This window comes from Anopheles merus, chromosome 3R, assembly GCF_017562075.2.
Source record: "Anopheles merus strain MAF chromosome 3R, AmerM5.1, whole genome shotgun sequence".
NCBI classification, from domain to species: domain Eukaryota; kingdom Metazoa; phylum Arthropoda; class Insecta; order Diptera; family Culicidae; genus Anopheles; species Anopheles merus.
This window is the reverse complement of record NC_054084.1, coordinates 4057889-4071306: the sequence shown is the minus strand read 5'-3', so window position 1 is coordinate 4071306 and position 13418 is coordinate 4057889. Positions and strand designations below refer to the sequence as shown.

Sequence of the window (13418 nt, the reverse complement as noted above, 5' to 3'; positions counted from 1 at the left end):
TTTTGGAAACCGTCACAATGGAAGGTACATTTCCCCAAAAAAATATGCTTAAAGCTGGGACAACGGTGTAGAATATTGCGTAATGTGAGCAATCGGTGTATTTTAATACCACACATAATTAAATTTCCAATAATGAACAGCTGAACAGCGTTTTCATCCTACATCTTTCATAACAAAATGGCACACAAAAGAGCATATTCAGTTGCAACCCAACACAAAAGCTGTATCGCCATTGCCATTATCCTTTTCCCTGTCGAAAGATTCTCCTGAAAATCGGAATTTAATTGGCCGAATCGGGGACCGGTGGTTGGCTTTAATCTGCCATCATTCGTCCGGTTCGGTTTCGCATGAATCGATGAATGTATTTCACCCCAAACCCCCCCATCGGCGTTGGGAAATGGCTGTTGGCTCATCCCACGGACAGGGACGATAGCACATACAACACACATTTTGTCAGGCCTCCCCGGTCCCGGTGAACGAATTGCATTAATACGCTAAATGAATTGCTACTCATTATAATTATTTTCAACCAGCACGACGATGCCCGACCGCCAGATGCAGCTGGAATTGATTGTTTCTTAATTATATTACACAAGCCTGATGCAGCGGTGGGTTTATTGCGCGGCAAAAAACGGATGCGTTCCACACATTGTAAAGAGTGGAATGAAAAGTTTCTGTAGTCTATTTTTTTAAACCGCTTTGGTAGATGCGGTTCATCCAACCGCTTGCAATCCAAGCATTTGTTCAAGTGTTCCGATATCCCGCATCGAAATTGTACGCCACAGCAACAACCACAGACCCGGAAGCTGTGAAGTTAACCATCAACAGTGACGGATAATCGGCACCATTCCGCAACAGGGAAATCGTGTTGATCAATTGTTTTATTTTTACCAATTCTATGGACGCGCTCTATTCCCACCTAACGATCGTTTTCAAGATCCCGTACACTCCATGCAAAATAGTGTTCTTGTTTCCCCTCGCTTGTTCCATTCACACAAATCCGTGGTCCCTCGTTAGCTTTACGACGCGCGAGTCCTTTGTTCGCGTTCAAGCAGTGGCCTGAAAGACACTTCAATCTTCCGATTGTGCCCGGCGGACGGACATCAATTATAATCACACGAGTGCAAACGGTCTGCGGCCGGTCCCTCCTCACTCCTTGGGGTGTTGGTTGAGTGGAACAAATGGTGAAATGGCCCAAATCGAGTGCCTCGGTCGGTACTTCAATCATCACCGTCATCATTGGAGGCCGTAGTCGAGGCATCGCACATCGAATTTGACACTGTGTCGCTTTCGGAGGATGAAAAGGCCTTTCCATCCCAAAACACAATGAAAAACCGAATCCACCCCGAATGCATTCAGGTTCACTCAGAGTGCAATTTTATTGAACTGCAATCGAACTGCAGCGAGCCAGCAAACTGGAGGAAGAATAAAATGGCAAATTCGCACATGTTGTTTTTCGCTGCGTGCTAAAACGGACCGTTACAAATTTCTCTCCCCGACCAGCATCGGCGTGAAAGTTCCGGAGGGGTGTGAGCTCACGCACTGGGCGCAATTATGAACGCGCCAAAGCACACCTACCGTGACGGTAGCAAAGGAAACACTCCTCCCAAAGATTGTTCAACAACACCTTGTCAACTGTGACACTCAATCACGCACCGAGAGCCGCCACAGTAGAGAGGAAAGACACAGGACACCTACCATTAAATATGAGTCAAAACTATCGACAGCTTTTGGGGTGTGTGTGTGCGTTGTTATAAGCCGCTAACAAGCAATCCCATGCAAGGCCTGCTCAATCTGTGTTAGCGCACTGCGATAATTTAATCGCCCTTGCTAACAAACAAAGGGGCACCCCGAAAAACCATGGCGACCATTTGTTTCGGGCATCTTTGCGCAGTTTTTGCGCCCTGTTTTCCTCTCGCCCATTACTATCCTTGTACTGTCGGGGTGTGATGATTCCGCGTGCTTCGGACCATACCAGGGAGGCCTGCGTAATGTAATTACATTTTTCTCGTGAAATGCTCAATGAAATTGTATTTAGCTGAGGTTATGCCGCCGTCTATTTGCACACATATGTCTGCTTCGGCCGAGGGCAACGAACCATGAAATTGGACCGCCGGAAACCGAAACCGGGGCCAGAAGTCCAGAAGGGTCCAGTCGCGCGCGCAAGGACATGTTCCCCCACGCGTTCGATTGATGACTGCCTGTGTGTACGTGTGCGTGTGTAAGGGGATGGTTTGTAATCGAATTTGCGTACAGCGCACGTATCAGGGATATCGCTTGGTTGATGTACGGCTATCGCGGTTGCGTGGATTGTGGCGGGAATGATATGGACCGTTGCACGCACTGAGGGTGACGGTTGGGTGCGTGATTTAACAATTTCATTACAATTTTTTCGACACTCATCCCTCGGTGTGTGCTCTGTTTGGTGTTTTGCGTCAGAATTACACGTTTGATGCGATGATTATAGGCGCAGCAATGTGTCGGTTTGTTTGCATTTCAAATCGTTATTAAGTTTACATTCGATCGAGGATTTTTTGTAATAATCTTGCCGTCCACGCAGCACTTCTGATGACAAACTGTTGCTGTGCCGGGGGTTTGCTGTTTGATATGACAAATATGGCGGAAATCAAAGCTTAAAGTTGCTGTTACACATATTTTCACTTTAAACTTTCGCTGTTTGCCTGAAACAGCAGTGAGTGTGGGACAGTTTCCTCTCAGCTTACCATCAAATGCTTTCTTGGGAAATGCTATTTATTGAGCCGGCGGCAATGGATTTTTCGTTTGTCCCCCAATCCCATTTTCCAGCACGAAATTATTTCACTCCAAACCAAACAACATGCTGCCTCTTCGATTGTGTGCTAAATTTGAGCAGATTATTGACTGAAACACTCGCCACCCCCGACTGTCCCCCACTTCGGCTTCCCTAAACGGCTTCGCGAACGATTTCGGAAGAAAATCATTGACAATTGACGCTCGTTACCAGCATTCTTTCAGCCGGCTCTCCTTGTTGCCAGCCACCGGTTTTGAAAAAAACTGGGCAAGGCAAAAGTTTTTGTGTTATTACAATTTTCCAGCATCACGCCGCGTCGTCCCCATCGGGGGCCCCAACCCGTGTCCATTCGGTACGCTTTTCTTCGCGCTGGACTTTTTCTCATTTGGCGTATCTTTAAGCGCTCAGGAAAGCGAGATCCTTTTCAGGGGGGGAGCGGGCTGGGTAGCCCGCGAAACAACGCGAAAAACTAAGTCCCAAAGCGCATTACTTACCACGTCCCGTGTTCGCGTTGGCGTGGCGATATGGACGCCCGAAACCGAAGAAAGGCGCTTCAAATGGGCAGAAAGACACGTCGTCGTCGTCCTAGTTACTTGCTCTCCCTTGCCCGTTACCATGGAGATATGGTTGTTGCGGAATTTCGGCGCGCATTACAAGAATCTGTCCAGCGTGGCGTGAAGGAATGCGTCACACAGCGACCACTTTCCATCCCATCGCGGCTCGCGTGCCCGAGTCATCCGCGGGCAGCATAATTTCTTCGCATAATAAGCTTAAAATATCTTGGCAAAAACCTTTTCCCCCATGTAAATGTCAAGCGAACGTCATCATCGGCCACACGGCCGTCACATTTTGGCACACGGCCGTCACATTTTGGCACACGGCAGAGCACACATCTTTCGCGACATTTCACACGCCCGGTAGTAGTACATCATCATAGCAAGGCGTGGTGTAAGCCCCCCGCCTTTAGCGATGGCTTCTAATGAAAACAAGCGAAACAAGCAGTTTATACACGCCCCACGCTGTCAATTTCGATGAAAGATGATTTTACTTCACACTAATTTCCACCAAAGCATCATGCCCGTTCTGCCGTTACCGCTTTCTGCTCAAACGCGTGCGTGTGTTGCGAAGGAATTTATCATTCAAGAAGCTCGTCCCCTTCCCGCCCCAGCAGAAGTGAAATGTGTAGCATTTAATTAACATCGTTTGCCGGCAGGGCACGCAGCTCCTTTAAGAAGGTGACGACGACGCTCTTTGCTATTTATGTTTTGTGACCCACAGACTGCTTGCTTTCTCTCTCACGACAGCAAAAGACCAAGTAGCTTTCCATTCTTCAAGGGACGCACTCGTCTCCCATGCCCCCAAGTCACTGCCCTGTCGGTTCTAATTTAATTATTATTAGCAAAACCTGAAACGATGCTCTCACGAGTGTCCTCCCTCAATTTCTAAGTACCGGCGGACCCACCCCAAGAGGTGGAGTTTCCCCCCCCCCCCCAATTTCCTTTCCTACCGTTTTGTGTTCTATTCTTCGGCGAAAAAGTCGAATCAAAGGCGATAGTCACAGCTAACGATGGGCGGACAGATTTTCCAACTGAATGCGCCCCACCCTTGGGTCGTCTGCAGTAGCATAATTGCACGCGGAAGGGCCATGAGGCGCTCAATGGCGTGTGTGTGTGTGTGTGTGGATAGATGGATGGTGGAGCCAGGATTGGGAGGGTGTAATTAGTGCAGCCTGCACCAATTTGTCGATGGACGATTTGCCGACTCAATGAGGGAGAAAACGTGTCCTCTTTCTTAGAGTAAACGTGTGCTTGTGTGTCTTTAGATGTATCACAACTGCCAAGGAATTGTCTTCCTATATATCCTCTAGAATAATGAACGGTATAATTACGCCATTCGTTTTTAGACGTAAAGTTTTATTATCCTTCTTCTAATCCAGTGTGTTTTCCACCTAATATTCCTCTCACGCGCTCGGTATGCAATTAATCATGCATTCATTCGGGTATTGTGGTTCAGTTTTTGTAACCATTTCTTAAGTCTGCAGGGACAATTCAATCGAATTTCTTACATTTTCATACCGGATGACTAATTACGCAAACATATGGCGTTCCAAGCGTGAGATTAAGCACAGTTTTCCGCAACCCTAAGGAACCGTCACAAGACCGCAACAAGACACAACCGGGAACACATGCATGCAAAACCGCATAAAAAGATGTTGTGGTCATCCCGGGAAGACTAATGCAAAATAAAGGACGGACGGACGTCCATTTCAGCCGTTTCCGTTAGCTGACCATATCGATCCACTCACTCACACCGTTTGCAAAACGGAAGTGCAAAACTTGTGATAGATTGCAGACACAACAAACTAAAGTGGACCGTGAAAGGCGATCGGACCGAAAGTCCAAAAAAAGTGTTTGGATTTGGCCCCATGCCGCTGAGAAGCGCGGTTGAGAAACAATCGCTCAACAGCGACTACCACCGGGTGATGATTGCCAGCGGAGTTCACTTATGTTGCGATTCTCATGGTCCGGTTTTTCATGGTCCCCTCCGGCCGGCGGCATCCCACAATTCGCAAAGCCACAAATCGGACCGCTCCCTAGCACAAACCCTACTGTCCGAATGAAATTAATTAAACGAAGAAATTAATTGAAAAGATGCGCTCCTCTTTCGTTCCTTCATTGCCTCCCTTCACAAAACCACGACCGCTAGCATTGGGTGGCGCTGGGGGAAAAACACGAACGGGGGAAAATTACAGCAAACAGACATTCGTCCAAACCTCTCTCTCTCTCTCTCTCTCGCTCTCTCTCTCTCTCTCGCTCATTCTCATTTCGGGTTTTTCCCAGTGGCACATTAGCGCCACACGGACACACAAAGGTACAAACAGGAGGGGGTGCGAAAGGGATAAAAACTATCTTCCGAAAACCGTACCATCTATGCATATTAAAATGGAAAATCATTTTCCATTCTGCCCATTCGCCGCATTCCATCGGATTGGATGGACATAAAAAGGGGGCGTTATGTTTTCTCCGCACCATTCAAAATCCATGTTTTTCGTAATCACGCGATCGTAAAAAGGAGAACGAGAGCTGAAAGGATTCTTCCCACAATGCGTTGTTTTTTAAGCACAAGCCCTTTCGCATAAGGGTAAACATGTCACAGAAACGCAACTTTAACGTCCCCAGCGTGGCAGAAATGTATTATGTGAATGGAATAAATTTTCCCGCTGACAGTCCATAATTCTCCTCTTCTGCCTTCCTCGCACGGAGAGCCATGATTTGAAGGAAATTAAGCAATTAATTCTAATTAAAGCAGAGCACGACCGCGCACGAGGATCTGATTTAGCGTATTTCTCCTCTTGGGTTGTGTTTGTGTGCCGAAAACTGAGAGAGAGAGGGGAAAATGAAGTTGGGAAGCAGCATCAGGAAATGCTACAGCACCAGAGAGGGCGCCTTGGAGGCTTTTGCTGTCTGTCCAATTCGATCGCCAGCATTGCGATCGCATGGCTCGCAGCAATGCGACACATGCGAGCCACCGTGACGCCACGGAACCGTTCGCCCGCCTGTCGAAGAGATCCGTCCCATGCAGTCCGAGGCTATCGCTGTCAGTGTAATTAATCATTCCACTAATTTCTGCGGTCACACTGGGAGCCTGAAGACCGGGTGTGTGAAGATACTGATGGGAAGTTTGCTCAAGAAAGTCAGACAAAATACCGTCCCGCGTGACATTTCGTATTTAAATCTTTAAGCTGCAATCCCTCGTCTAGTCTTTTTTGTGGTAAGACACAGTCTTACTCTACTCAGTACTCTCCAAGCAAAAGTGTGAATTGTAAGAACAAAGTCGGGCGGGTCGGGAATAATGCAACTCGGGAATAAATGCAAATGATAGTTTCCGATAAGAAACGAGACGCTTGGAACCACGATGGTGGTTGGAGAGGAAAGTTTTTAAATTATAAATTAGCATCAGCACTAGACACACCGTCCACCACCATCACCACACCACAAGCATTCGTGGTTCGGGAAAGACCGTCACCAAAGACTGCGCAAAAGCCGTCTGCAAAAGAGTTGCAAAAGTGATGATTTTACCTTCGACTTACCTTTCGGCGAATGGTGTGGACTTGGTGTGTCAAAAGTTAGGATAAACTTTCCCGTCGAATATCGCGAACCATGCTCAAATGGTTGAGAATGAATGAACTATTTTCGTTGTCTGGTTTTCTTACTTAACTGTTAGTTGAGATTTTAACAGGTACCATCTGTGTTTAGTTCCTTTATCTGTTACACAATGATTAAAATCGATATGTTTTTACCTTATTTTTTTATATTCATTTGGTAGGCTTTTACATTGTTTTTACTTTAATTCTTTCATGTACAACCCGGTCTCATATTGCTTCCCTTTCAAAGAATAGAACAATTACTTGAAAGCCGTCAACTAACGTGTGCCGCCCGGCTTTCGCTTCTTTAATTTGGATTTTATTCGGCTTTTAAGGCTCTTGCTTCCTGGTTTTCTATTATTGCATTTTCACGCTTACCCTGTACCCTTGTCTATTCTTCCCTTTTTTTTACTACTTACTTTTTGATTTCTTCTCGCTTCATTTATTTGCTCGTAAATTTGAACTTTTATACCTGCTCTGGATCCTTTTTTTCTGTTTTGCTTTTGTGTTATACTTTTACTTCGATGTGTTGTTCCTTACTCCTTATTCTTCAACGCATCCCTCCCGTGTTGACAAAACGGTGCATTGTTCGAGCATCTTATTAGAACGTTCTAATAAAACAACCTCGACCGGGCTTTTCTTCAGCTTCTTCTTTTCCACTTTTTTCCACACTGTTGTTGTTTTCATCTCTCTGAACAATGCACGGTTAAGCTCCATTTCAATTGTTTTGTTCGGTTGATTTCTTTCCTCTCCTCCGCGGATTTGCTTACTCTTGCACGGACGGAAATGGATTCCATAGAATTCACTTACCAAGGCCGGGATTATTTTTTTGTTATCTTCCTCTGCTTCTCCCCTCTATTTTCACTGTAAAACAATGATTCGCACCGCAACATAGCGTATTTCACACCTTTTCTCTATGGACAGACGGGCGACGGCAGCACTACACTACAGCAAGTGATCTACCGAAAAGCGAGCAAAAAAAAAAACACACACACACAAACCGTGAGCGTGAAGTAAAACGATTCCGTTCCGGAAGATTATCAGCCTGGGAAACGTGGTCGTGGCCTCACCGGCATTCACCGGCATTCACCTGCATTCAGCGCCGTCCGTTCTCACATCTGTCCTTCGTACCGGTCTCAAAAAACGGCCAAACGTATACGAATCCCAATCTTGCTTTTATCGAGTTGCATTTACACTCAATCATAAATGGAACCAAGTGATAATGGCGTGTGGTCAGCGTGTTATAATTGAAACCAGCGCAAAAACGCGCAACGATTTGCGCAAATTGCGCAAGCATGAAGTCCTATTGTTGTTCCCGAAATGCAGGCGCTTATCTGATGGGAAGGTATGCCCTTTCGTGCTGTGGTTAAATAGGAGAAAAACTCCCGAAAAAGCTCCAAAATAATCTAAAATTTCACTCAAATGAATGTGATAATGAATAAAAATTCAATTACGAAATACCTTCCCATGCTCTAGCTACGATAAGCGAAACTATTGCATGCACCGTGCAGAAACACACATACACACAATCGTAACACTATACAGTGTGTGTGTGTGTGTGTGCATGGCAAATGCAAGTGCCAATGGGGAACAACAATAGCTCTCGGCCGCGTTTCTTATGCTTCATCGAACCGTTTTCAATAGGATTCCTTTTCAGCTGCAGTAGTTATTCACTCCGGCATCCATTTACCTTCTCAGCATGCTCCCTTTTCCATCATCCAGCACTACCCGCGCGCGCGTTACCATGGCGCAAAGTGTCCTTTTTCATGGCATCCTTATTTTTGTGAATAGAGTGCAGAAGAAGATTGAATAAAAAAAAATAATACAAATTCATCAATTCTCTTGATCGACAGTTTTGCTGGATTGGAATTTGAGCATTTTTCTCGCACGCTCGCTGTTTGTTCCAACTGTGCCTTCCCATTGTCGATTGCATTTCTTAGTGATGTGTAGCTCACCTCCTTAACGATCTTATTTATTTTCTTTCAAATTTGTTAACTCAAATATTTCTCATTCAATGTGTCAAATTCCAATTATACTACAATCGGCGCATAGAGACGCAGTATTGTCCGTAAATGGATTCCCAAACCGATTCCCCCTGTGATTGAGTTGTTTGTTGTTGTGTACGCTTTCGATTTATCGCTGATTTGCTTTATCCGCATCAACATTCATCAAGCGCAGTTTGTTTGAGTTTAAAATTCGTCACATTCGGGGTTTTTCTTTGTTGTATTGTTCCTTCAGCTGTTCACACTCGCAACTGCATAATCCTCACATTAGCATCCAAATCTCAGTCCCCTTTCCCCCCCCCCCCCCGGTTTTCCTAAAAAATCCCGTTCGTTTTTTCGCCCTTTCCTGTGACCCCTTGCGGATGCATCTCCCATCTGTCATGGGTCCTCTTGGTGCTGTGGTGAACACATTTAGTTCCGATTCACCGTCATCGCGGTGTCAACCGGTTTCATCCCTTTAAGCGCACTCCTCCTCGCTTCCAACCTTTCCATCGATGTTTATTAAATTTAATCGGATTATCTCTCAATTTTCTGGTGAATTGTTATTATTATCTTACCGGGTACCGGGAGGCTGCAAACGGTGTCTGGCCCAGGAAAAAGGGTGTTACCGGTAGGGATTGGAGGCTTTAATACACACTCTCTCTCTCTCTCTCTCTCTCTCTCTCTCGCTGTTTCTCTCACACACGCAATTGCGAACCGAGTTTCAGGATTGATACGATTTTCTTCACCATTTTGCTTAACCGTGTCCTTTGGATGAACAATTATTTTCCATCACGATGACAAACACAGCATGGTCGTCCATACTCGCCACCCGGCCTGATCCCGTTTAGTGCATTTAATTAGATAAAAACATTTTTACTTCCCCTCCACCCATCTCATCACCCTGCTTTCGTGCCTTCGTGCTATTGTTAATGTTTGCTTCAACCAGAAACTCGTGTCCAAACACGAACGTTGGGAAACAAATCTCTTCCTATCCAACCAACACGCGGGAGGAAAATTAATTCCAAACACCGTTACACTCACAGTGGGAAAAGGGCGAAAAGAACAGTGCGCGACGTCCGGCGCCCCAAAGTCTGCACAAATAGTGCCACCGGGCCTGGGACCAACCGAGAGGGGCTGTGAGAGTATGCATCATTAAATGTCGCCACGTTTTTTTTTCTGTTTCCCTATCCCCCGTCCCCAAGGTGTTGTTGAAGCTTCGGAAGTTACCCAGTTTTCCGCACAGCTTTTGGCAGAGTGATTTATATGCCCGCGATGGTTTTTTTTTTCTTTATTTCACTTTTTATCCCCCCCCCCTGGCATGCTCACTTTTCACTGCGTAAATTGAAAAAAGAAACTCACACACACGCACACAACAGCCAACCAACAAAAACAGCGTGACTGCGTGGTTTTTTTTTAGACGCCGGCCGGAAGCTGTACGATTTGGACCGCGAACGGAATAAACTAAAGCGCTGAATGGAGCTGGTGAAAAGGTTAAAGTAAACGATTTTACAACGCACAATGCTGCTTTTCACCGGTCCGTGTCTAATGTGCTTTTTCGCGCGCGCCCGTTCGCTCTTGCGCTCCCATCTTCTCTTGCGTGCGCGCTAACCACGTGGGTGGTGGATGACAAAACGCACGCCGCGAACCGACGACCGCGTGCGCCTGTTAATTGACGGGAAAATTTACCTCCCTCCTCAGCATGCTACGATCGCACTACATTAGCAACATTGTTAGCTGTGAACCGGTACGATCCAAGTGACCTGTTTTACCAACGCGTGCCTTTTTCTTTAGTGCCACTTTGTTTTCGTTTTTATTCGGGGGAAGTAACATCATTTATCAGTTGATTTATGGGGGAAAGAAGGAGTGTTTGTGATAATTTCAGACCCCGAAAATTGCAGCTTTGCAGCTATTGAGTTGTCTATTGGAATCGCTCGCCACAACCGGCGCTGATTCCGGCACGATAAAATAACAGTCCACCAACAGCGAACAAACTGCGCCAGCAAGATGGTGAAGCACCGAGATTAAGCCACCGAAAGGCAGCAGAAGCAGCAGCAGTATCAACACAGAAGAGAAGAGGCGGAGCAGTGATGGGGAAAAAGTGGCGAAAAAAGAACTGCACAAGCCACCGGCGGATGCAATTTGAGCGGATTAAAATTTATTTTATAGCAGCTTACTGTCGCATTAAGCGGCCAACACACTAACGCCTCATAATTCTTGGGCGATAATTGTCGCGCACGGGGCTGGCCCCGACCGGTGTGAAATGGTTCCCAGGACCGAAATGGCGGGTGATATGGTAATAACCAGACTGTTGGAAGGGATGGCTCGTTCCCTTTTTTAAACGTTTCTTGTTTTTGTTTTGTAATGTTGTGATATTTGCATCCTCGCCCTGGGTCGTGGTTTATGTTGTTTGTAGTTAAAAAACGGCACGTATTTCTGCTGCCCTATGGCTTCGTGCTTACCCCGCGGTGGCATATGTGGCTGGGTGGGTGGCCATGCCCTACAGCCACGAAGATAGTAAATGAAATAAATACCACGGCACAAGAATCTTAATGTGCGAGTTTTTAAAGCACATTAAGCTTAATGCTGAATTATGAGTAGCGGTAATCGCGCTCGGGTGGGCCATTAATGTGAAATAGTTCCGCTGTATGCGCCGTCGGCAGGCAGGCTATTGTCTGGCGTAGCACGCAAATGGGGAAAAATTACAAAACTTGTCGGAGATAGTTTAGTGTTACAGCTCTCAATCACTTCCCTTTATTAATTCTACATGCTTTCCTTGCACTTTTGCAGGACTGAGTGCCGAGATCTATTACATCCGTGAAGGTCAGGTGAATGCGTACGCCCTACACTTCACCGTACCGGTGCCGGCCCACCTGGAGGAGATCTCGTTTTCCTGGCAAAGTCTAGCGGACCGACCGCTGCCCTACCGGATCCACATCGACGCGCCCGATCCGGAAGCCCTGCCCAAGCCATCGATGAACATCTCCACGCAGGGTGAAATCCCCGAGCACATCGAAACGTTCGCCATCGGTTTAAGGTGCAGTGGCATCGTATCGGCCGAGGTGGAAGTAACCATTACGATCGAGATCACGCTGGACCCGCTGACGGGCAATACCACCGAGCTGCTGTTCCGTCGCAAGAAGATCTGTCTCATGAGGTAAGCATAAACGTTTAAACGGCTTTTTTGGAGATGTCTTTTTACACCAAATCTATCATTCGCCATCTTCCAGCGAACATCCCGATGTGAATCAACCCGATCCTTATCTGCTGGAGAACGCCTCGAACGGGCAGAACGGGCTGATCACGATCATTATCGGTGGCATACTGGCGATCCTGTTTGTGTCCATCTTCATCATGATAGCGTACTGTGTGCGAGGATCCTTCAACCGGAAGCCCCATCACGCCCAACCGATCCGTACGTCCAGCTTCCAGCGCCTGCAGACTCACGCCCCGTCCGCGCCATCCTCGATCGTATCACCACCCTCGATCGCTCCCACCATTGCGACCCTGTCACGCAACCGCATCTACGCCAATGCCGAACCGGAAGAGCTACAGCGTCGCATCTCGGAACTCACCGTACAACGGTGTCGTGTGCGTCTTTCGAGCCTACTTCAGGAGGGAACATTCGGACGGGTGTACCGCGGCAGCTACAACGACAGCCAGGAGGTGTTGGTGAAGACGGTTGGACCACACGCATCGCAGGTGCAAGTCTCGCTGCTGCTACACGAAGGCATGAGCCTGTACGGTGCCCAACATCCGGGCATTCTTTCCGTGCTGGGTGTATCGATCGACGACCATACCGCACCGTTCCTGCTCTATCTGGCACCGGAGAACACACGCAACTTGAAGATCTTCCTGCAGGAACCGGTAGCGCGCACGCTTACTACGATCCAGATCGTTAAGATACAGCTCCAGCTCGCTCAGGCACTCGGCCATCTGCACAGTCACGGTGTGATTCACAAGGATATTGCGGCACGAAACTGCGTGTAAGTATTCTTTTGAAGTGAAGAATTCATTGAAGGGCATCAGAAAACGGGATTTAATGTTGAATTTCTTGTTTTCACTTCTATTTCCAGGATTGACGATCAGTTGCGCGTGAAGCTGGCAGACAACTCACTGTCGCGTGATCTCTTCCCCGGTGACTACTACTGCCTGGGTGATAGTGAGAACCGTCCGATTAAGTGGCTGGCGCTCGAGTCGATCCAGTTCAAGCAGTTCAGTGAATCGTCCGACACCTGGGCGTTCGGTGTGCTTATGTGGGAACTGTGCACACTTGCCCGACAGCCTTACGCGGAGGTAAGAATGAACATTGTCATATCAATGTAATACAGAGGAGTTGTAATGAGAGATCTCTTGCTCTTACTTCCAGGTTGATCCATTCGAGATGGAGCACTATCTCCGCGATGGCTACCGGTTATCGCAACCCATCAACTGTCCAGATGAGCTGTAAGTACTCACCAACAAGGCCCCAACCGTCCCAAACTCTGAACCATTGACCACTAATTTGATCTTCTTCACATCT

The 13418-nt window shown here is 47.0% G+C and overlaps 1 protein-coding gene across 1 annotated transcript in view; it reads left to right on the top strand.

Moving 5' to 3' along the window:
* Window positions 1-13418, top strand: part of LOC121596102 (tyrosine-protein kinase Dnt-like) — an 83376-nt gene that overhangs the window by 68176 nt on the left and 1782 nt on the right. Inside the window, exons 2-5 of the mRNA XM_041920748.1 lie at window positions 11687-12053; window positions 12127-12882; window positions 12973-13192; window positions 13266-13342. Coding sequence (XP_041776682.1) covers window positions 11687-12053; window positions 12127-12882; window positions 12973-13192; window positions 13266-13342 — 1420 coding nt within the window. The remainder of the gene's footprint in view (window positions 1-11686; window positions 12054-12126; window positions 12883-12972; window positions 13193-13265; window positions 13343-13418) is intronic.